We start from the raw sequence: 26,413 nt of genomic DNA on the forward strand, positions 1-26,413 counted from the left end.
TAAATATATACACATACGTACATAGAGAGAGACTGCTTTGTGCATGTGCTTTGCAATATATTAATGATCCATGTTTCCCTGACATAATTAGAGGGCTATTTTTGTCTGTCAAATATAAAATTTATGAAGCCCCCAAGATTTCAGTAGTGAAAATCAGTGGTTGCTAAAACTCGTCTCTAAAATGAGTCATAATAGTCTCAGTACTAGGGAAGAAAAAGAATTCCTGACAGCCATTAAAAAAAAAATAATAATCTCAAAATTGCTTTGCACTTGTGCTGTCCTGCAAAGGCAGAACAACTTGTTCCCCTTTTTGATGTTTCAGATATTTACTGTTCTGAGAGGGAGTGAAACCAGTGAAGAGAGAAAAGTGTGGGAATTTTCTTGTTGCTCTAAAAGAATTGAATTTTGAGATTTTGCATGTTTGTTTAAAATAGTTGTAGTTCCTCTTGAATGCCAAAAGAAGAGACAATACTCTTGACAGCGCCACCCCATGGGACCAACCAACCTCAGTTTTTATGAGACAGCAGAAGAAGAAAAATGAAACCCTGAATGTGGCTCTTTTATAAGGTTTTAATAATGTATTTATTAGTGGAATGAAAATGCAGAATAAATTGTTGTCAAATTAGTGAATATCTGAGATTACAAATCCAGTCTGTCTTTTTTTTTTTTTCCACTCCTTCTTCTTCTATCTCTGGTTTCAAAACTGGTATTATCTTTCTCTCCTACTCCTCCCACAGCATTTAAGGTGTTAACACTTTGTATTGCTCAGGAACTGGGATTCCCAGTTGCTTACAGTTGGGATAAAGCACTGGTTGCTATTTCTTGTGATTAATAAATTGGAACTGAAAGAGAGAGGCAGAATGAAGGCAAGGTAATAACCTCTTTGACATGATCATCAGCTTTGGTGTCTCATGATCTACTTGGGTTGAAAATGGAAGTAGAATAGGCTTTCCTGTTGCACTGAGGGACCATTCCAGGTGTTACAGTTCATGTGAACATGAGCACCTTTGGGCTTCCAAAACAAAAGGCACCTTCAGGTTCTAGGCATGATGACCAAAAGAAACAATAAAACCCTTCAGAAGCAAAAGTGTATCTCTGTCCCTAGTAGCTGTAAATGCTCAACATGTTTTCTTTCTAACAGGTATTATGTATCTTTCAGAAATCAGGTAGTTTCTTTTTGTCTAAAGCTAACTAATCAGTTGCTATAGACATTTAAGGATCCAATATACATACATTTGCTTTGGATGCAAAATCTGTTCCTGAGTCTTGTGCTAGCTCTTCTCTTCCACTGAATGTGTCATTGGTTATTTTTTCTTTCTTTCCCATATATATTATGAAGCTGAAAATCAAAGCTAACAGTGACAAAAAGCAAGTCCCAGCAGGTTGAAAATATCATATCTTAGTATTTCAGACATGTGTCAGCTTGATAACATAGGCACAGTGCTAGAGGGATTGCCAGAATGTGACAGTGCACATGGCTTCGAGTTTTAGAGAACAAGCTTTAAAAAAAGATCGGAAGGCAGCAAGGGCAAGGTAGCCAGACTGTGGGCCTGATCCTGATCTCCTCATGATCAAAACCAGGGAAACGTACACCAGCTAAGTCAGGCTGAAGAAACTGTGAAGTTTTTTGAAGGAAAATTCTGATTAGGATGGAAGTTCAAGTGATGGAACTGCTGGTATGAACAATCTGTAAATTTTAAGTCCACTCTGGACATTAATTTATATAGCCTGAGCATGGTTCATTCCATTCCATGTGTTAACTCTAGAGGAAAAAAAAATATATTTAATGAAAATGATGCCACACCAATGTTCTCTGACATGAAAATATTTGGCTTTTGTATCCCTCACTTGCTTCTCTCTGCATTAACAGATTAAGAGTTGTATCTACCTCATAAAAATATGCAATAATATTACTTGCCACAGCAAGTGAAGACAGCACTTAGAACTAAAACCTCAGCAAAGACAATTTACTTGTACATTTTTGGTTGTAAGCAGTACACTATCATCTTGGTGTATTGTATAGCAATTTGCATCTGAATATCAAAGTCCATTGAAATATTAATGAAATCTTCTTTCCTGACATGTCCACCTCATTTATCTAAGAAGAATTTCATTTACCCTGCCTTACAGGTAGACACAGAAGAAATCAACAGTAGAACGGTGAGTTCTCCCTCTTGCCCAGTGACAAATGTCACAAGAGCTGAAGCCAGCATCCTGCTCTGAGACAGAAAACAAAACCACTGAACTATTTCAAGTGCCGCAAATCTACCTATACGCTTAGTGGGATAAAACAAAGCACAACGGGACCTTCCACGGCACCTCCTGCACCTGAGTGAGCCTCTCACTCCCTGCAGTGCAGGGCCAGCCACAGGCATCACACAGGCTACATAAGGCAACAAAAGCAATCATTCAGCAGGACACACCAGCTTTGTCACAGCCTGGAGGTTACTGTCCTGATGCCTGGACACTTGATTTGCTCATCACTATACTCCCAGATGAAGGTTACCCTGAACTTCATGATGCAGGGGGCTAAAACTCTGATTGTTCTGCTCCAATAACCTGCCACTTGAGCTAAAAATTGTTTCTTTTGCTGTTAGGCTCATAACAGGACTGTTCTGGTCTATCTGACAGAGGGCAGTATTACACAAAACCATGACCTTGTTGATTATAATACAATTTTATAAGCAGTCACTTTATTTAAGCAGTTGCCAAGAAAAAGCTTTAGATTCACGAGGAATTAATAGCTGTGAAAAGCACACAGATATGTAAAATCTAAACTGAAAAATCTTTAAATATTTATTCATTTTTGCTATTATTAATACCACTCTATTGTTTCTCAGATCATATGAGAATTAAAACAACTGAACTGAGCAGAAGATCATTGGTTTTTATTTGTTAAAGAAAAACTATCTTCTTTTTATCCCTCTGCAAGTGCAGGAAACATATCTTGGGCAAGTTAAAATAAAAAATTAAATGAAATAATTCCATGTTGGAGATCTGAACATATCCCATCCCTTCCCTCTTCTGCTAACTCTTAGCTTAAACAATTAAGCTTTATATCATTCTCTTGTGAAAAAAGTTAATAGATTTCATCATCTCAACTCCCCTGCACAACAAATGAATTTCTGCAAAACAATTAGGATTTTAGCTACACTAAAGGTATGTGTAAGCGTGCTTTTTGTGATGACCTGAACATTACCTGCAAGGAAACTGGCTGCCTCTTCCTCTACTAACTGGAGCTGATGCACGGATGCCAGCTGATGGATTTTAATGCACTGAGGCCTTCCATGCCACTAACACAGCTAGTTCATTCAGCAGGAATAGAATTAAAGATATTGGGAAATGCACCACTTCACAAGCCAAAGGATGTTTTTTCTAAATAGTGTTTCAAGTCTAAGCAGACACTTGAAAACTCAGCTTGTTTTCTTCTGCCTTATGCATCATTGCATATTTATGACACATACGGCAGAAGACACTCCAGATGCATTTCTGGAATTGTGTTCAAGTTACACAAGTAAACCTCAGCAATACATTTTTTACTAGTATCGGTGAAGAGGCATACGGCACGCAGTGACAAACAGGAGACTGACTCCATAGAGTGAAGACACACTACTCTTAGAAATCTGAAGTACGTCCTACATTTTTGTCTGCAAACTGCAAATAAACTATGAACTGCAGATTTTAGAAACACCATCACATAGATATCATTTCAGTTGCATGTGCACAGTGATATTCCTTTCCCAGGACTGCCTTTTACAAAAAGAAATCCTAGGTACTTTCCATTTAACATACAGCCTGCACCTTATGTAGCGCTTCCTGGCTCCTACAGCACAGATAACAGGAGTTCTTACTCTAATACATCCGCACGTGCATAAAAATCACCTAAAAAGCTGTCTAAGAAGTCACTTTAGCATTATACCAGTAATCCATTTCTGAGAGTAAAATGGTAACAGAGTTTGAAAACTTTCCAGCTGCAAACCTTGTCATTCTTAAGAAGCTGTATGGACACCTTGTGACTTCCAGCTCGAAGCCTCGGGTGACACCTAGAACGTCATTCAAAGCTTGGTGCCCCTTTGTGGACCCCCTCAGGCAGGTGGGGAGGGGAGGAGGGGGAGGAAAGAGGGATGACAGAGCGGTGGGGAGCTGAACACCAGCTTACAAACAGAGAACAGAATCACATAACAACACTGGACTAATGTACTCCAACACACTGACAAGACAGATGGACACAGACAAGACATAAGATTGCTACTGAGAAATAAAAAAAAAGAGTAAAAAAACCCATAAAATAAAATAGATATATAAGGCTGAGGCTGCAAGAAGCAGCCAACAGTACTGGCATAACTCATCCAAAAAGAAAAAATTATAATACAACTAAAAATTAAAATTGAAATGATAGCCCCCCAAATCATACACTACAGACTTGCTCGGTTAGCCTGAATGCGTAGCTCTGATGAAACACAAGATGGCGTCATCACAGCCCATGCACTAATTAATGGAGGCCATGGTTAGTTACATCAGCTAAACTACAGCATGCCATAAAAACGATCTTGCACTGACCCAGAAATAAAACATATGACAGATACTCTGCATTGCAATAAAATTCTTTTTATGCCATCTGTGGTTTGTAGGGCTTTCTTGGTTGGAATATTTTTTTCCTAGGAGAATGCAGGGGTAAAGGGAAATCTTGTTTTTAACTTCTGGGTGTTTTTTCTCTTAACTCAATAAAAAAAAATGGGAAAAGGGAGAAGACAGGATAGAGACTTTGCAGGAGTTTAAAAAAGGTAGGGAGAAGAGAAAATAAAAAGGAAGGAGGTGGAAAAATCTTCATTCTTATGCACACAACTTTCTTGGGATGTCTGAAAATGTGGATTTCTTAAGGATGGCAAGAAAAGATTTTGTTGCCTTTATTGGTTTGCAGATCTATATCTCTTTTTTGAGATGATTAAACCATTATTTTGTTGGAAGAACTCCAAAAAATATAAATTGAAAAGTACAGCAATGATTTTAAAAATTAAAAATAGCAGTATGGCACCATTACGAGCCAAAAAAAAAAAAAGGGAAAGAAATATAAAAGAAACTAAAATGTCAATCACCAAAAATTCATGCGGCACAAGATGAGGTGAAACGACAGAAAATGTTCTTCAAATATATACAATGTATATATCTATCAATATATACACAGAGTAAATGTGTATATATCGATGGATATACCTGTATAATTTCTTTATTCTCCCTGCCCCATCCTACCCCAAGGCTAATTGGTAGATGAAACTATTAATTAAAAGTAAACAAATAAATAAAAGGAAGAAAGAAAAAACTACAACAAAAAAATAAATTAACGTGCTTTTTTTTCACCAAGAAATAACAATATCATGCATCTGTCTACGCCAGCGGATGCCAAGGTTAGATGAAGGCATGAATTTCTGTGTAAACATATGATTGGATGATAGGGGCTCCTGCTGATATTGGTCATTTATTACTTTAGTATATACATATACAAATATATATGCACATTGTATATAGTGCATATATAGATAAAATATCCTAATGGGTGGGGCCTTTGGAGTTTACATAGGAAAAAAAGACCAATATGCTGAAAAAACAAACTGAATATAAATTCTTAATACAAAAAAACAAAAATTCCTGTAAGTCATCTGCATGATTGATTAGTAAAACTTGTTTGTTCGTTTTTGTTTTGGCTGTAAGACTGTAGCTAGGAAATTCCATTATACGAGTGACGCCATTGCACCCTGGGAAATGCTACAGAGGAATCCCCCTCCTTGGGCCAGTATAGTATTCAGCCTGTGAGATGGGAAGCCTACTTCTTTGCATACTCTGAGCCATGTACCCAACCTCAAAGGCCATTTCTTGTTCATAGCATGAGAAATGGAGCAGAACTCCTTCTTGACAAAGAAAGAGATGGGGAGTAACTGAGCACTGCATTTCTGGCGGATGTTTCTCCAAGGAGAGCAATGAAAATCCCCTGCATTCTTCAAGAAGGCTGATGCAGTATACGAAGGACAAGAGCCAAATCATCACTTTTCTTGGTTTCTTCAGTCAAAGTTTCTACAGTTCTAGCACACTGGTTTTTATACTGTGCTGGCTGCTTTTAGACTCTTGGAAGACAATTTCTTCATGTTTTTTTGTAAATAAATCTGTGACCCAGGCAGCCTGCAGGTACCCGTTTCTCCAGTTTACATAGATGGAAGATTGACTGTTCTAGCCCATAAGTCAGGACCCTGAAGCAGATGGGTGCAGGCCAGTAAATTATAGATGCAGACACCATATTTGTAGAATATGCGTGTCCTGCGCGTGAGTATATGCTACACTGTTTTAACTTCCACTACAAAGAACTGGAGGTTTTGACATCTCTGTTGCTGTGTTCTGTGCCTCATGGGAAAAGCTTACCAGTCTGATTAGATAACATCAACTGTATGATATATGAAGCCTTTTGGAAAACACAGAATAAATTTATCTTGAAAAAAATCACCTAGAAAATTGTTGGGCCAATATGAAGGGAAGGCTGGCAACTGCACCAGGGAAGAAACACAGGATGTGTCAAGCCACAGAGCTAAGATCAGGCCCTCCAGACCATTTCAAGAGGTTGCATTGTGGGCTTCAGGCTAACCAGTGAGTATTTGTGCCTTACTGTTTTGACTAGTACAATGAACAGCCTGGGTTATGATCCCAATCAGCTGTCCAGTCATTGTTATCAAGCCTTCCTGGTGCCAGAGCACTGAGCTAATGGACCCACTTAATGGAAACAAGGGCAAAGACATGAGGAGACAGCAGCAGCTGCTGTCAGGAAAGCACAATTATAATACTCATAGCTTTGAAGTCGCAGTAAGATCAGATTGTAGGGATGCTCCTCATTTGACTGGAGACATGGTTTCTTTCTCTACAAGGGTGTCATGCTTCCTAGCTAGGAGTAAAGCTATTTCCCCTACAAATCTTTCAGTCTCTGAGAGCATCTGAGTGACTAAAATGCCATCACAGAGCTGTGTTCAAAAGCGCAAATACAGGACCCCGGATTCAGCTTTGAGGAACTCGAATATTTGAGCCTCAGATCACCCTGGAACAGGCCAGAACCAAGTCCTGTATTCTACCAGAGAAAAGCATCATATTTCTGGTGCAGAAACCATAAGGTTTTCAAACTTGTACTGGGACAAGCAACATTTCCATAGAAATAAGAGAGGGACTTCTGTCAACTGTAAGTTCAGGGCAGATGAATGGTTTTATGCCCTCTATATCATTTACAGTAAGCCATTCTGAGAGATCTAGAATCTAAGGGCTTGTCTGCCATGAGTATTTTTTTTGACTCTCAACCTGCAATGGCTTCTTTTTCATTATGTAAAATACAGATGGCATTTGGATTCACAGTTGTCATTGCCACCACTTTTAAAAATAATTCCTTATGCATACAACCATGTCTATGGAGGATGCCTGCAAGCTATCTCAGTCAGGACAGGTCTTGTAAATGCTCCTGGCCTCTACACAAGGGGATCTATAGAAATCCCAACAGAAATCACTTTCAGAAGTGAGGCACAGAGAGGTGTCCAGTCTGGTGCAGACTAAGAACTAACCAGGAAAACCTCGAGGGGAGTGGAGTGAGAAAATTGCCATTATACTGTCTTCTTTTAAAGAGAGGCAAGTATCCAGATGCAGATCGTATGCTTACTGAGATTCAGGTTTTTGATTCAATCAGAGTTAAGTGGCAATAAGACCTGGCAAATGCTTCTCATAAGATATTCAGCCTCAAAGAGGACACGATTTTCTGTCTTTTGAACTATCTTTGAGTACACCAAAACCAAAGTCTTCAAAAGGGCTCTGTAGGGTACTGCCTTTGATGCAGACGAGACCAAGTCCAAAGCAATATATTTAGAACTTGGGATTTGATTCTGAACCATATGAAATCTGAAAGCTTTTGATTTGCAGGGCAGCATTCTCTGCTGCCCTTGCCTTGGTTATTGCACGGCAGGTTCATAGTGATGTATATCATATCTCACAGCTGCAGCAGTGAGTTCAGTAACCTTTGCATTACTGGACCATGGCACTGAGGGTGATGGAAGGCCAAGTCCTGGTGCTTGGCAGAAACTCAAGAGCTTTAAAAGCTACACATTATCAGAGCAACAAAAAGGGTCCTGTGCTGGGTTAGGTCATTTAATTTTCAATTTGCTGCAAAAGCGATCAGGCAAGCCAGAAGGCAGCATAAAACACAGTGACCTGTCAACAGAACAGGATGAAGCAACTTCAAATGGTCCCAATTAAAAAAAAAAATAAAATCCAAGTCCACACACTAGAAAATACAAGCAAGATAATCTGGTACTTTTCACAATGTATATATTTAGTACTAGATCTTGGCATACAGCCAGAATCCTGACTTGGCTGGTGGAGTGTAAAGGCAAACGTATCTGCTCAGCCAAGCCAGCACCAATGGATTTTGATAAGCTGGCTCAGATTGCTTTAGCATTCCAGAGCGTAGTGGGCTGCATGTGTGCTTTAATACTGCCTTTATTGCAGACACTGTTCTACTTTCCCTGGATGCACTGGGAATGGAGACAATAACATAGACAAAGAAACCTAACTGAGGAGCACCATAAACTTGTTACTTTGCCTTCTTACTATGATGGGATAAGCTAAGTTTGTACTTTCAGAGGCAAAAAAAGATCTGCATATCCCTCTTCCTTCTGGTGAGTTTGTACACCAGTAACTCTGAGAGCAGTGATCCTCAAAATCTGAAAGTGTAAATTTCATCAGCAAGGACCATCAAGGATGTTGTTTTTTACATCTAATCAGGCTAACTTCCATTCTCAATGCCACAGTAACTCCCAAGAAAAGATTCAGGTTTCAGTGGCTCATGTGGAAAACCATCCTATGGAGGAGGAGTGGGGTTCAAAAAAAAGATACCGTGTGAAATTTTCAAGACTGTGTAGTAGTTTAGGATAGTACCTTCAACAAATTGTATTATTTTACATGGCAGATATTCAAATGTCTATAGGCACTTATAGCTTCTGACTGTAATGCTTAGCAAGATTTTCAAAAGCAAGACATTTTTACAAATCCAGTTTGTACCTGTTTATAGCATTAGATTTCTAACTGTGTCAGGAAAGAGGTATGTTTTAGTCTAGAAATGTTGCTCTAAAGTACTCTGAAATTTCATGCTAAAAACCCGTTTTACCAAATTTCTCCTCAAACTTTGTTGGGTTTTTTTTTTCCCCACTGGCAGCACCAGCTGAAAATATTGCTATTACAATTTATAGCCATTGAATTAATCTGCAAATATAAATGATAGCAATATACAAGAGGAGGAGTCTGATAAAGATATCGTTTCCTCCTTTAAATGCAATGAAAGATATAGTTTCCTCCTTTATATGCAATACTTGGCAATCAGAATAATAATTTTTTAAAAAGTAGTCTTTAAATGTTAGTGAAACTATAATAGATTACTATGCATTCACTTGCACATCAGTTATGGTACATCTGTCCCTTTAGTGTGGTCCTGTAAAATTCACACCTCACTTACATGATAATGACTCTGCTGGCACTTCATTACTACCTTTACTTAACATCCCAGTACCCATACTGTTTAGGCTTCACAATCTAGTATTATATACACTGCTTTTCTGCTAGGTGGGGAGTTGAAAAACTCAGAGACATCTGTGAAAAAAGAGATGGGAGCAGGCTGAGCTATCTGTTAGCATCAGTCACGGTGTCACTGCCTTCCCATCACAGGCATGTCAAGAGTATGGGTGGAAGTTCCCAGCTACAAGGCAACGCCAATCTCAGGTTAGTGCAGGACCAAGTTCTACCAAAAAATGCAGGCACAGCATGATGAATTGAAAAGAAATATGAAAGCACTAGCCTTGGGTGAATTTTAATGTTATTTTTGTATTAATCAAATGGCTTCAGGAAACCAGAAACAGAACATTTATAACGCTTTCTGGGGATTTTCCTAAAGAAAATGAAATCATCCCAAATAAAACAAAGCAAAAACAAACAAAACAAAACAAACCCTAAACTATTTATATGTTTCACTTTTAAGGACAAAAGATTCTGACAAAACGCTTTCTTTTAAATGTACACAGAAATTCGATGATGTCTGTTCTCTATTATAGATATGCTTAACTCATGGCAAGCCTCAAAAAAGACAACTTGAAAAAGCCTGTAAGAAATAAAATAGACTGCAGTTGCCTGCTGGATATCACATCATATATCTCACCAGAAAGAAAAGCCATCAGTTTATCAAAATGTATCTGAAAGGAAGGAGTTGAGTCAGTTCCACATGGCCAGTCCTTCTGACTCTTTAATGGATACATTTTGAAGCATCACTGCAGATAACAGGGCAAGAATTACTACTAATTTTGTTATATTAGCACTATGTTTTGGTGCTCCCCAATTTATTTGGGTTCACAGGAAACAAAATTAGTATAAATACATTACCATGTTAACTGTGTTCAAAATCCCATGGACAAATGTATCCTTTCACAGTCCAGAGCAATTAACAACAGTTAAACAATGCTAATAACCCATTATTGCTTCACTTTTGTTTTTCTTTGGTTTTCCAAACATTTGCCCTCCTCACTTCATAAATCTTTATTATTTGTCACACACCACATTGATATTTTTGCTTTCCCACTGTGTCAGTGAAGTAACTGCTACAAACATGTAAACTATTAATTATCTGTGATCACTTTCAGGAAGCTTGGCTTTCCATGTAAACAATTTTATATTAACCGAACAGTGACTACATATCCGTGTTTTGCTGTTGCCAAGTCCATGGGATCTGATGCTTGGCTGTAGAATTTTTATTTTATATACAGTGTATATATACATAAGTGTATATATATACACACATATACACACATATATACATATATAATCATATATGTATACATTCACACACATATAAATATATGTATGCATTGTTTTTTGCAAATGAAATCAGAACACAAGCAAAATAAGACTGACCTGACTTACCTGTACTAGGTTCACAGTCAATGAAATCTTCATCATCACTGGAACATTCAGCTGATGAAACGATGTCATCTGTTGTCTGGCATGTGAAAGAAAGGAATGAAGAAAAAAGAACAGAGAAAAAAAAATATAAGATACTTGCAAGTCAAGAAGCTGTTACAGAGGCAGCCAAGTATCCTAGAAAGAAAATGTTTCAGACTTGTAACCTTTAAAATATTTAACTTGTACCAAGCATTCTAGATATGCCTGTGTAAATGGTCCCTCCATGGAGCTGGATTCCCTGTGGGAGGAACAGCACTTGTCCCCTGCTGTTGGGTGTTTCAGGTGCGCAGAGGAGCGATGTGCCCGCCGGGCTGCTCAGGTCAGCAGGGGATCGCACGGACACAGCAGTTACGACACCTGCCTGGCTGGTAGCCTGTCCTCTGACAGCCAGAGGAGTTGTGTCTGGTTGGAACATGCTGGGCTCCTTGATATATACCAATACCACATAGGGCCAGCCAGAAGGCACCTACTGAGAGACTGAACATGCTTTCTGCATAGAAAAGCATCCAAGATAGACTTGGATAATATGCACCACCTGGGCAGCTAGCAGTGCCCTTTGCTGTGTTTCTAGATGCATCACTCTGAGGCAGAGGCAATTTCTGCTCTGTTAATGAACCCCTTCAGCCGAGAATACTTCGTATTTACCCAGATAGTAAATACCCGTGCAACCTATTTGTTGCACTATGAAGAACTGCTGCATAAGTCAGGTAAGTCCAAGGTGCAGTCTCACCTGCTTACTTGCAAAGTGAACAGGGATGTGGCTGTGGCTGGGCTGACAGGCTGGAGGGTCTGGTTCTGAAAAGCTTTAACAAAACTGCAACTGTTGATGGCCCTTACAGGTTTCAGCACGTTCCTTTGCATTTTCAGCTGGTGATTTTTTTTTTTTTTTTTCCTGCTGGTCTAATTAATGAGCAGCATGTACTGCAGCATGTTAGAGAGAAGTGTACCGGCATCTCTTCCCAGCAGCATCTCCTGCCTGTAATTGCTGCAATTAGTTGAATTAGTAATGTAGACCATTAGGGAGAGTGTGTGGCAGCCTCTGGACACAGGTTGTAATGTTCCTGCACACAGTACAAAATTAGCCCAGCTCAGCAGCATGAGCTCAAACTGTGGCTTCTGCTGAAATTGTCTCCCTTAACAACGTCTCCTCATAGAGAGCTGCCTATTCGATGAGCAGCAGGATCAGCAGGATGACTCCTGAAACAAAACAACTAAAATGCTCCTCACTGGTCAGGAAGCATTGCTGAAATCTCAGCCCCTGAGGAGTAGGGCAGCTGTACTTCAGTATGCTGTACTGTAGTAATCCATGTGAATATTCCTGGGAATCTCACATCATGAGAAGCTTTCCAAATCCTTATTCCTGACAAAGACTGTCCAGTTTTAAATAAGCTTTTCTTTACATTTCTACACCTGCTATGACTGTCTCCAGCATGCTCCATGTTCCCTGTTGCCTCTGCATATCTTTAGCTTCCCGTGTTCCCAACACTAGCAAGTCCCTCAGTCCACTACCAGAAGTTCCTTGTGCTTCCCCTTCTCTGTTTCTATTTGAGCTAAAGAAAAAATACAAAACCAAGCAGCCAGTCAGAACGATCAAATTGAACCTGGCATTCCTTCACTCTTGATTTCAGAGGCTTAGAGTGAGCCAAGAAAGAAAAATAGGATCAGTTGGCTGTAAATAAAAATTATAAAAATAGAGCATTGCTAAAAAAACAGTCATGAAGTAAGGGAATCCCAGTTGCATTTCTTAGTCTTACCCTGGCGTTTCCATTTGGCAACATTTTGTAGGATGCAATATGGCAGTAGTTTTATGCTCAAATACTTTCATAATCTTGCCTCAACAGGGAGACAAGATTAAGAGGAACTGAAGGTAACATGTACAAAGCAATTTCCTGCCTTACATGCTAAGGTCATTTCCTTAGCATCTTCTTTCAGTCACAGAAAATGAAAGAACATTATTGAAATCCTGGTGACTTCTTTCTTAAAACAAAATGGCTTTAAAAGTTCTCCTGTTCAGTGGGAGGTGAAGAAAGGAGGAATCCACAAAACATAAATATGCTTTCTGTAATTAGTCTGGTCCTGTCACATACACTTCATAAGGCATTATTTATCCTGAAGGACATCAAATCAGTTTATAACTTCTATAAACAGTGATCATATCCTCTAACAGTGAAATGCAGCTGTCCCTGGGTAGAAAGATATTAATTTGTAATTGCACCGCTATAAAGTAATTTAGCACAATAAGTCAACAAAACTATACCAAAAAAAAAAAAAAAAATCAAAACAGGTGAAATGTAGCTGGCAAAACTGGAGATTTATATTACAATTGTCTAAAGCACATGTATAAGAGTGTTAAGCATAACACTGTGAATAAAGAATAAATTATCCATCACTACAAGAAGACCTTGCTCAGATAGTGCTAAGACCCTGGCAATTGGTTTTGAATTCCAGATTGAATTTAGAGCATGTGGATTTTACTCTTAGTTGAAGATAGGACAATTCACACATAGGGTCTCACAGAAGAACAGTGACAATTTGCTTCAAGTAGGAAATAAATAGAAAAATGGTAACAATATATGGCTGCTACTTATCAACTGCTATACCTATCCACTTACCCACTTGCTTATATTTTGCTTATATTTGTGGCTTCATGAAACTTGGAATCAGACAGAAATTAGCCTGCTCAGAAAAAAGTAGGTGATATTTCTTTACACTTCTTTCTTTCTTGTGTTTGTTTTGTTTTGTTTTGTTTTGTTTTTTCCTAAACTGGGGAATGCCTTACAACAGGATACTGGTAGATAATAAACGTTTAGATGCATTTTGGAAGTGATTGGTCAAATCCATCCAGAGCTGTTAAATACCCTACACTCAGCTTGGGAAGTCCCTGTGCCACAAACAATGAAGACCAAAGAAGCATCACTATTTGCAATGTCTTGTTTAGGACTCTCTCCCTGGGGCCCCATGTATGGCCAGGGCCAGCAGCAGGGTGAGGGGTGAGATATGCCTCTGTGGCCTCCCAGCCACTCTTATGCAGGACAGATCGTGAATGTTGAGGGACACACAATCCTGAAGCCAAGATGAGTTCTGAGCAGGAGCTGAAAAGTCATGAAGCCTGGTCCCTGTATATCTTGATCAGTTTCCCATTTTATAACCAGCTTAAAGACAGCACATGCAACATTAGTGTGCTGCACTCTCAGATATGCAGTCTAGATTTCTAGATGCTTCTAGAGCATCCTCATGTAGCTTGTGTTGGTTCTGAATGGAGGACACAGCCAGCCAGACTCAGACAAAATGCAAATGTATGATGTGCAATACTCACCAACCCTGCCAACTCTGACCTGTATCTGTACTTTTTAATGACTGGTTCCACACTTGATTGTATCAGTTAATCTTTTCTCCCCATCTATGCTGCATGCTATTTTCCCTGATATTCCGATTTTTCTTGCTTTGTGATTGCTGTTTGTCCCATGTTACTGATTTTGTATGTATAAAAATGAGGGTTAGAAAAAGAGAAAAACCTCCAAAAGTGGTGTTAGACTTAAGTCAAGGTCATTAATGAGATGTTTAGAAACCACAGAAAAGATAAGTACGCTAATCTGTCTTGCTATTTCCTATCTCGTATTTTTAATCTCGGTACTTTCCATCACAATTCATCACTAACTGATTTTCTAGTCTCATCACATATTGGTTTTCCATGCACCTTCCGCTCAGATACCAACATCTGAATCATCCCAGAGGAATAAAGCTATTTCAGTGAGAAGCAACAGTAAATTCCTGGCCACAGAAACAAACTCAAGGAAACCTCCAGAAGACCATAACTTCTTATATCTGGAATCTGTACCTTTCAAAATCCTTCTGGAGCTAAGAATTTTCACTAGGTACTTATTAAACTTGCTGCTTCCACAAGAGAGGAGAGACCAGTGAGCAGCGACCCCAGAAATCTCTCCATCAACACCATTTCTTCTCATCAGAAACAGCAGCTCACTGTGAGGCAATAAGGAACACTAGCTATTCCACTTCTGGTTCCCTTTCCTCTTTTTTTGAAATGAGGCTGATTATACTCACCTGTTGGCCCCACGAGAGGTAAACATATTAATTCTTTAGTGTCTGTCCAGTGATCTGGTGATGGTAAATGCTAGACATTCTTATGTACAGGCAACATGATAGTAATGAAACTTCTCCACATGGTATGATGAAAATGATGTTTGTATTTTCATTGGAAAGAACATGAGAGAGAAAATATTTTTCTATTCAATATATTAGCTAAATTCTATATTAAAATAATAATTCATACTATACTATTTTAAAATATGTATTTCATTTTTAAAACATTCCAGCTTTGAAATTACTTGGCCCTGTATTAAAGGCCATAAAACTAAAGATACGTATTATAATAACTTTCAATAAAATCTCTCTCTGGCAGGAACTCTTTTTATTCCTTCCTCTGAAAGATTTTTTATGGCATTTATATTATTATTTTTTCTCTCCCTCTCTCTAGTGTTTAATGAAATTGCCTTGGAATAAAACTGGGGTAAGAGAAAGTGCTAAACTCTGAGTCCACCCTGCAGGATTTATGGGTATATTTACCTTCAAATTCTTTCAATTTCACTGAATTGGCTCCCCGTTCCTTCCCATGAGTTATTAGTTCTGTAATCACCTCCTCCTAATTATTCACTCTAAGGGCCTCTTCAATCTCACCACAGTGATGGTTCTACATTTCTGCTCATTACACTGTACGTACTGGTGTGGGATGTAAAGCACATGAAAATTTGGGATGGCATGGAAAGACCTACTTAAGATGAATCCATTCCCATTCAATCCTCCCAAGTGCCCAAAGCCCTAATTTATGCGTCAGATTCACAACCTTTGCTCCTTTGTTCTGCACAAAATGGCAGGTACTGAATCTTCCTTTTCCCAACTGCAAATTTTTTTTGACACCTTGCTCTTTGGGTGCACCATTATTTGAGAAAGATTAAGCATGCTGGGTAAAATAAGTCCTGTCACAGAGCGGCTTTATGAAATTATAAATAACACACTCAGGAATGATGGAGTTCTCACTTGTAGTAGGAGAGAAAAGACAAGGACCCATAAATTCAAACCCTGCAGACAAATTCCTCCAGAAGTACATACTCGGCTGTTGCTTCTCTTTTCTTTTCCTGCTTGCCTTTTGCTTGAAACTCTTCTGCACACTGTACACATTACATCCAATTCAATACCATTATTTGAAAAGCAACACTTAATGCTTTGTTGCGAGAAAAGTGTTAATTTCTTTGCCCCAAGGAACCATATTTTAAAATCCTTCTTGAGATATGACCTACAAAAAATGCCAGGCACAAACATCCTCCCAATAGTGGTGAAATCAAGTTGTATTAATCTGAGCAGTGCACTTGTTTCTCACACCTAAAACATACAGAGCTGAAACTCAACAAACTTTTCTTAGATCTGACCACTTGACTCCCTCCACTGTTCCCATACTGCTGTATATTCTAAATATCTCAAATTTATTACGGAATATGGACAACATATTTTCTTCTATGCATAAAAGCATACAGTATGAATGGTCCCCTCAAATGGCAAAACTTTAGTAATGCTCTTCTGTTTTCCAGAAACCAAGATGTTTCTTGGCAAAGAGCAGGCTTGAGGCATTTGCTGCCTTGTCAAAAGAAGAAAGCAGAGGAAATGTCTGTCACATTGTCATTTCTAGCTTGAATAACTCAACCTTTTGTAGTTTGATAACTGGGCTTTTAAAAGAACTTGTATTCTGTTTGCAGTATTCCAATTAAATGGGAATCCTTCATCTGTCCTTTCTACACCTTACATTTGTTTCTCACTGTCTATTTAGTCTTTATTTGCAAAATACCCTGGAGTTCATTATAGTATAGCAGACCTGAGAGACTCAGCCTGGACAAATTCAAGGTACTACATACAGATACCACATACCAATGGGAAAATATTAGAAATGTTGCTAAAATCATAATGAAGTCTTATAAAAGAAGCTGCAATTTGGGACTGTATAAATTTTGAAGGACAGTCCTGGATCTACTATCAGTGGCTAATGGGTATTAATCCTCTCAAACTCATTAGCACTGGATAGTACAACATGCCTGTTCTTATCACAGCGTGGACACAGCCACAAAGGATGTGCAAGCCTTTTGCACCTCCACACACTGGTGCTGAGGTTGTGTCTGCCACTGCAGAGGCAATGCATCAAAGAACATGAAACTAATACTTTTTTCTCCACATAGCTCATTTGAGGAGTGAAAACAAGAGAGCCAAGTCCTCTGTTGGTTTAAATTGGCATTGATTTCAACCAGGCTACAACAATTTGCAGCAAGAAAGCATAGCTCATTATGTTTAGTTTTGGACAACTCAATGCCAAAAGATTTAGAGTAATTGGAGGCAATTCAGAGATGAGCCACTGAAAGGATGAAAGAACTGAAGAGATGTATGAATGAGACAGGCTTAGCAAAATTAAACATCAGATCTTGACTTAACAAGGACTAAAGGTACGACAAATGTCTACAGGTATCGCAAGGGTGTAATAAAGTTCCAGAAGGAAGGTGAACTATATAGGGTGCTTCAAAAAAACAGAGGATAAAATTAAGCCTCCCAAAATTTAGGATTATGTTCAGCAATAAAAATTTCAATAGTGTTATTAACTATGGAGAAGTGTCCCCAGGGAAATCCTAGAGCTCACCAGCGCTGAGATTAATCACTTGGCCATGCCTTTCAGGTATGAATATCATTAATGCATACACCCTAGTAGGGAAGAACTCACCCCATCTGTATTCAGTCCAATCTAATTCACTTCAAATCAATTCAGTATTTGCACCCTCTCCATTGCTATGTAATATAAACACATTATTATGCATTTCTCTCTGTCATTCCAAAGCAGCCAGTAAAGCTATCCAGCACAGCCTTCCAGCTAGTTGTACTCAGAGCAAGAATGTATCATTGCTGTAGACCTGTCCAGATCATGGGAACAAAGCCATCCTTATGTTCCTAGGACCCTGACTGGCTGGAAGCTGGTAGGTAACCAGCAGGCATGCACCCTTCAACAGTAGTCCAGCAAAAGTGCATTTCCTGGCTGCTTATTCCTTGTTGAACATAAAAGCTGATTTGCTGTCAAATTATATTATTAAGTAGACATCATCACTACTCCTTAACAAAATCAGCCATTTGTCCATTATTACAGCAGACAAGAGATTAAACAACCAGCCAGTTAAGTAAGAGAAAGCAAAAAATAATCCCCCCAATAGTGTGTCAATCCAGAGTCATGGGCAGTCATGTTTAAAAAGAGCCCTGAAAGCTGAATTGGTCCCTTGAAAACTGAAAGCCTGTCTCAACAGAATCAATAGTTCATTAAGACTGTAAAGTCTGACTGTTCTTGACCAGGTTTGATGCCAATTTCAGGGACTTGTTTTGTCTCAAAGACAATGTGGAAAATTCATGTTTCTGCCTTTTGTTGCTATTTGCTGGCAGTGGGAAGGGTGATGATGTTGTGTGGTAGTGTGAGCAGAGAGAGAGAGAAGGGAGGGCAAAGAGGGGAGAAAGAGAAGTGGAGAGGATTAATCCATCTGTTGTTCAAGGCACCCTGACATGGTAAAGAGAAATATTGAACCACAGCAGCTTAACCCAACTTCAATGTACCTTCCCAAAAGCAGAAGGAATGTAAGGCTACGTGGTGTTCTGCTGATAAGCAAATCCTTCTAAATCCCTTCAATTTATTTCTTGGCCTAAAGAAATTACATACTATTTAGCAGATAAATAAATAAAAAAAATTCATTTCCAGGAATCTAGATTGGTTTTTTATTGATTACATATGCACACAGAGTCACTTGCTTTTCTGTTTCTTTCCCAATAGAACAGTATTCCTTTCATCTTGATCTGGTAAAGGATCAGCTGGCAAGTCTTTTCCAAACTATTCAGTGTAACCCTCAAGATTTGCAAGAGTTTTGAACTGGACTGTAAAATATAATTTCTTGGCTTAAACACAAAAGAGACAGCTTTGGCATGAGAGGACACCCTTTCCCCCCCTCTTATCAACCTACTGCTCCTTTCCACATGCATTTGCCTGCTTCCAAAGTAGTACTTCGAAGATGAAAGTTGTGTGTCTATAAAATGTAGTCATTACCTGTGTATAGTGCCTCTCAGACTGATCACACAGGAAGAATTTTCACACTGAGTATTCTTTTCATAATTTCAAAGTGTTTGTCCCCCTTCCCTATTATATTTTTATTTCTTCCTGAAAAAAAACATGTCACTTGAAACAGAAACCATCAGCCCTTTGTTTAAAGCATAACCCCCATTATGCAAATGGTGGTGATGCAGGTGATAACTCCATAAGAAAGGTACATTAGGTGTTCCCATCATTAACTAAAATAACTAAATAGCTTAATTCGAAAAACGAAGCCATTAAAGCTGAACCCACAACACCTCCCACCCTGAGATCAGTGAGAGCTGAGGACAAAACTGCTGAAATTCAGGCACTGCTCAGGAGACTGACTTTCTGAAAATCACATCAGTTTACAAAGTGTTATTTCCCAATGCTTGTCCAAGAGTCTTCAAATGGAAGATATTTCTTCTAGAAAATGCTCTGAAAATAGTTTCAGAGTGGTCTCTCCTGTGCCACGATGCCCCTCAGAAGAACTGGCAACCAGTCAAAAGCATTGGGCAGTGTAGGCTTCAACTCACTCTGCTTCTCAGCATCTGCCTCAAGTAGTAGGATGCAGGGAAGCAAAAGCTGAACAAAGATTCTCAGAGTTATGTAGGAAAAAGCCAGCTTATTGCCAGAATTTAGCGTACTGCTGGTGTGGACCCGAGCCCCTCATGCACACAGTCTGATGTATTAAGTTAAGCTGCTACAGAAATAATTTTTTTTAATCTGCTGGGTTGTGAACTATACTTGCTGAAAACCAACACGATCTCTACTTCACTAGCCAAATGGAAGAGCAGACTGCTGGGAAGCAGGAACTTCTTCAATTGCCCCAGTCCAAATTGCTAAGGACATTGAATCAGAGCCCTCACATCACTTGATTTTATATACCTGATATTGTCATAAATTCACTGTCTGACATCAGGAAAATTGCCTTCTTTCCTCATGCTTCTGTTTATATGGCTATAAAATGGGGAGAAAACAACTTCTCTGCTTACTTGACATATGATCAGGATTTTAGTAAACATTTAAATTCTCAAAGCAAAGCCTAAGTACAAAAAAAGCCTTTACATTTAGTAAAGGGAAGCCTATGTTTCAGAAAGTTAGAGACTCAAATGATCTGAGATGAATCAGCTGCCCTTTGAAGACTCAGCCTCTAGTAAAAGTAAATGGGTTTTCTTTGCGTGCTAGCTTGCACTTAATAACTGTGTCAGAAGAATATTTTTCATTTACACTTTGCTCCTTTGCTGGAAATCAATATGTCGTTTGCTGGCATTTTCTCGTGGACATCTTTATTTAGCTTGTCTTTTCTTCCTTGGAGGGGAGGGAGTTGTATTTGATTTTGTTCTGTTATTGATTGGATCACTCTGAGCAAGAAATAAATAACTAAGTACAGCACAGTAGCTTTAATGACAATCTCTTAAGCCTCAAAATCTGCACACCATGTTGCACTCTTCCCTAATACATGATTTAAAAGAAACAAATCTAAAGTTACTATGTAGTAAGAGGCAGTCACATATGCAGTTTAACTGGCATTTCTATTTCTGTGCTTATTAATAAAACCATACAAGTCCTGCTTCTATTTTTAAAGTGGTACTCCTGTTGCTATAGTATCCAGTGCTGGGACCTCATCATGTCTTACAAATGAGTCTTAATGAGAAATGTAAGATATGGGAGACCCTCTCCCAGCAGTCATCTTTCCCTAGAGGAAATATGAGCATGGTCATAGATTTATCACCAATGGCAAGTGACAGTATGGCCTAATAGGTTGCACTCAATCTGCAAAAGCCCATCCCAGCAAACAACAGTAGAGGGACAATCAGCTCACAGCATCCCTCCCTGCACCAAATGGGCCACGATCGGTAAGCCAGCCCTGGGCAGTGATCAGAGTTCTTTGCCTCCTCCCCTGCTTCTCTTTTAATTTCTGCTACTCATTTTTAACTAGGTCACAAACACTTGGCATATGCAACAGTAAAACTCATAAAAGGGAAAATACCCTGTTCTATGGTCCAAATAATGGCATTTAAAATCTAATGTGACAGGGCATGTTATTCCTAAAGTAACAATACACATAATCACTCTGAATAAATGTGCCTTAAAACAACTTATGCAATTATTGTAAGTACCTCTGAGTCCAATAAGATAAACAACTATTTTTGAATATTCACATTAATGTACTAGTACTTTTTTCCAGACAAATATTCCTCTTTCTCTTCAAACATTAACACACACTTACAAAATGGCATTTAAGTACTGTTACTCACAGGATTCACCTGTTACCTCACAAGGGGAAGGGAGTTGCCACACACATGTAAATGCAGAATAAACTTAACACAGAATAAACCCAGGCCCATGTCAGCACCCAAATCTGTTCTCTGAATAACTTTGTATAGACAGAACAGCTAACAAAGGAAAACAGCCACTAAATACCTATATGTAAGTATATATACAACATGCTAGAAAATGCCATAAATAGTTTTAATTTATAAAAAATAAGCAAGTTCATAAACACAAAGAAGGTCACAAAGGCAGCTGTGATAGAACACAGATTTCCCAGGAACAGTGACAGCCTCTTAACCACAAGTCCATCCTTTCTCTCTTAATATGGGATAACAGTGATTGTCAGCAGCTAGTACAGAAATACATGTATACACAACATGTTAATGTAACCATTAACTTATTAACATAGTCACGTATTTACATTTTCAAGGTCAAATCTAATAAAAATGAAGTTAAACAGTTCTAGACGCTATTCCACCCAGGAATGCCTCTGTGAAATATCTGATTATTAAAATAACATTTTTCTATTATTAACATATTTTTCTTTCTTTTTGAAAAGTGAATAGACTAACAACTTCACTGGGAGAACAGGAAACTGACTTCACACCATGTTAGCAAGATCAGGTGACAAAAAAGTAAACAAGCAACTGAAAGCAATCCCACCACCCCCAGGAAACATGGGGGAAAATTTAGAGGTAAAAGTTTGTCCATTCTTCTCTAATCCTACCTTAAACAAGGAAAGACATCTACCAAATATGTCCGTCAAACATATACTCATCAGCTTAAAAAACATACTCAGTTCATCAAGTTGATGAAGCCAGGTAAACTTTAACCTCCTGAGCTGCTGAACATAACAAAAGTCTCCTGGGATCCCATTAAATTTAAACTGAACTTCACTTAAATGTCACATCAAGCGGTCCAAGCTGCAAATGGTTATCATGCAAGAAAATTCTGCCGTTGGGTAGGCAGACTCCCATGCACAAGAAACATGGTGAACACTTATCCCCGCTGGGTTTCTCTACAGCCCTTGCCTAATCAGAGCGTTTGCTCTCCACAATAGGTAAGAAGGCAGTTTTTCTTGCTTACTTATTTAGTTCTCTATTGAGTTTGATTAACTGTAGTAAAGGCAAATAAATCTTTTGCATTTGTGTAAAATGAAAAAAAAAGGAACAAAGTTAGCTTTAATGGCCCAATAGATGCTCAGTTGGAATGCACTTACTGAGCAAGAGAGCTAGACAAAGGAATTCAGGCAGCTTTAAACACCACTGGGAACACGCTGAGATCATTTATACTTGTACCTGTTTAAAGGGCGGGAAAAAATCCAACCCACACCCAGTGTATTTCTCTGCAATTCTCTCTATCATGGTATCAAGTACTACAAGGTTTTTCTCTCGCACCCTTCAGATTTCCATGGCCAAAGCTGGGAGACACTAGGAAACAAGTATCCAAAGGAATATTATGGAAAGAAGTGGACATGAAACTCTAAATCCATGAGAAAACTTCCTCCACTGCCAGTAAAGCTGCCTCTAAACTCAACTTTGTTGTAGTGCAACATTTCTCACCTAAACAACCTCTGGTAGAGATTGCAAGATAGCATTAGATTCATGACGAGTATGAAACAAAGACACTTCTGCATAATGAATTTGAGCAATTCACTTATCATTTCAAGTTAGTGCTCTGAGAAAGTCTTTCATATACTCTAATTATAGTGTTGACAACAGTGGAAATCATAAAAGAAACTATGCCTGATTTTATGCAATACCCATTAAAAGCCTTTGGTAATATACAGAAGTACTCAGTCCTTCCAAACTATGGATAACCGACTATTAGCATACAGAAAATACAACCTCAGTCTTAGGATTATATCAGACTAGACAGGTTGATCAAAACAGGGTCAAAATGTAGCGAGAGGTAATTTTCCCCATATCCAAAGTACTTCTGTCCTTGCATGGACAAAAAAAAATTGTGCACATATGTTTCTTGCTGAATCAGTTTCAGCCTTTTAACAAGAAGAAAAAAAAGAAAAGGCAGAAAGAATCCAATCACACTTATTCTAAGACACAATTTGATTTTTCCTTGCTATAACAGCTATAGCAACAGCTTTGGGATGATGGTATATCTCCAGTCTCTCCTAGGAGGAAACGAGTTATCTTTTCCTTAATATTCCTTTTTCTATGGTATCACCTGTGCTATCCAGAAACGAGCCACAGAAGCCACATTGAAATTAAAAGGTGGTGCCTTTTGACATTTTTACCACTTAATTTTCAGACTTTGGCCCTACTCACACTAGAGAGTGTACTGGCACTCCAGCCATGCCGTAACATCCAGGTTGGCAGAGCTGCTCCCTTTAGATCCAGCAATGCAGACAGAAGAAGGGTTTTTGCCGGCAGAGGAACACCATCTCTGAGGGTTGCAGGCTAAGCTGACAAAAGTTGGCATAGTTATACCCATGTCAGGCTTTTGAGTGGCAGCAGCACATATAAGCAAAGCACGTACATTTTTGCACTCTGGGGATACTGCAGTGACATTAGCAGCACTTCAGAGCATAGCGCTGCATTACTTTGAAACGCTTTGGATGGCAAAGCAGTTTTTAAAAAATCCTGTAATTGTCTCTACAGTTGTTAGTAGGCATTTAACTGCAATAACTCGAGTCAGGAATTTGCAAGAAAAAGACTGCAGCCACCAGGGATTTTTTTTGGATTCAGAGATCTCAAGGTCAGAAGGGACCATTTTTTTCCACTGGTCTAATATCCTGTGTTACACAACTGTGGAATTATACAGAACAGCCAAGCACTGGGACATCCCTGCCACTGATTTGCAACGGCCCGTGTCAGGGTAGTTAACCTGTCAGCACACCATGGCTTCATTTTGAAGACAGTGAAGATGCACATGTATCTCTTGGAAGCAGATGTTTATAAGCTGCTGTGAGAATACCTGGAGGAGACTGTTGTGTGTAGCATCAGAAGGAGGATACTGTGATTGCATACAATTTTTTAAACTTTGTGGGGATAAAGACTCACAAGGTCAAAATTGAACTCCCATATGGACTATTACAAACTGTTATGTGCAGTTGAGATAGGAGGGACCTAAGAAATCCTCTGTTCTCTTTAATGTTTCTGAAATGAAATAAGGTACTGGAAATGACTGAACTTTTCTACAAACTGGGACTCCTGCAAAAGAGGTAAAGGAACTTCCTGCAAATTCTTCTCATCAGTGGAGAAAACCTGCAGTGCACATCTACAGAAATAAACTGCAGCAGAGCTTAACACCATTCATCACCAAAGGGAAACGACTATCAGAAAAACAGCCCTGCCACGGTGGACTCCCCGTACTCATCCCATCAGAAAGCAAACCTTGCTTTCAGACAAAGCACAGCTTTTCCACCAGATGCAGAGAAATGCTCTGTAACCTCTATACCAGGCAGCTTTGAACCTCAGCACCTCACAGGTAGTAGAACAAATTGCCTGCCTGGTCTCAGGACATCCCTTGTACCTAAGTCTCCCACTTACCCACAATGTGCAAATGATCGAAACAAATGCTACAATCTGACACCATGGAGCTCTCGACAGCTGTCAAGTCATTAAGTTCTATTCACTGGCTTCCCACCTCCTTGCCAATGTGTTACATAAAGTGCTTTTTAGCTGGCAGCCTTTCCATTTGCCTGAAACCTGTTTGAACTGGGCATGTTTGAGTCAGGTTTTTTTGTGTTTTTGTTTGTTTGTTTGTTTTAATGCATTTATTCCCTTCCCTTTGGTGATTTGCCTTGCTTTGCAACAGTTTGAACGGGCTGCAGGATACTGTTTCATTATCAAGCTGCAACTGAATATTTTATAGCAGCTGAACAGAGTTTTGGCTGTAAATGACTATATCCTAATTAAGCAAAACAAAAAGAGAGAGAGGAAGACAGAAAGAAAAATTATTTCATTAAAGAAATATTGATGTAATTTACAGACAAAGACCTTACTATTTAGAAGGGGATTCCTGCAACATGAATTTTTAAAGAACTACAGAGAGAGTTGGAGGTTCACTACCTACTTCTTGATTCATTTAGTGATGTTTCTCATATTTCATTTTTGCCTTTTTCAGCCTCTTTAAAATGCCTGAAGATATGTCTGGTATCTGTCCATACGAAGTCACAGATGGAATTGCTCCAAATGCAAATATTTACTCATAATGAGTGTGCATTAAGAACATACACAAACAGAGCATAAGTGTAGCCATGCTAGCTGAAACTCCATCTAAGCTTTGATTCCTGCCTCTGGCATTAGCTAGTTACTTATATTTGATCACACACAAAGGATAAACACAAGTGAAACATGCAGAAGTACTGTTCTCTCACAGATGCTAATTGGAGTGGCAAGGATCAGTTTATGTTGTGGTCATACCTGCATCTTTATGCTGCACAGATTTTGTATTTCATAGTTCTTAATGGCTTTTTCTACCACAAACTGGCATATTAGCTTTTAAAATCCAGTTTTATTTCTTATTTTTACAACGTCATATGGCAGTGAGTTCCACATTTTGTGTAAGAGTCCTTCCTCCTGTTCGATCTCAGCCTGCTGCTGCTTTATTTCACTCCTCCATCTTTGTTGCATGACAACCAGTGAACAGTCATTCCCCAGTCACAATTTCTCTGCACCATTTTGATTTTAGAGTCCTCTGTTATAACTGTTTGGTTACCAATTTTTCAGCCTGAAGAATGCTAACCTATTTAACCTCTCCTCATTGGGAAACCATTGCCTATCCTTGATCATCCATAGTAATCTCTTCTTTAGCTTTTTCAGATTGTTTTTTGAGAGCTAATGGCCAAAACAGTGCAGTGCAGAAGGCAGAGGACAACGTGGATTTTTACAGTGGCAAGACATTTTCAGGTTTGTTTGTTTTCCCCAATAATTTCTAAATATTTTGCCTTCTCAATGTGAATAGATGTCCAAAAGTAACCAAATCTGACCATTTGTCAGC

The 26,413-nt window shown here is 38.8% G+C and overlaps 1 protein-coding gene across 4 annotated transcripts in view; it reads right to left on the reverse strand.

Moving 5' to 3' along the window:
• Positions 1-26,413, reverse strand: part of NRXN3 (neurexin 3) — a gene marked incomplete at both ends in the record, with an annotated part of 967,932 nt that overhangs the window by 26,228 nt on the left and 915,291 nt on the right. For 3 of the 4 annotated variants that reach the window (XM_080345007.1, XM_080345010.1, XM_080345008.1), the window contains one exon: positions 10,972-11,056. In XM_080345007.1, coding sequence (XP_080201133.1) covers positions 10,972-11,056 — 85 coding nt within the window. The remainder of the gene's footprint in view (positions 1-10,971; positions 11,057-26,413) is intronic. The other variant, XM_080345009.1, reaches the window with a different exon arrangement.

This window comes from Nesoenas mayeri (genome assembly GCF_963082525.1).
Source record: "Nesoenas mayeri genome assembly, chromosome: 5".
NCBI lineage: Eukaryota > Metazoa > Chordata > Aves > Columbiformes > Columbidae > Nesoenas > Nesoenas mayeri.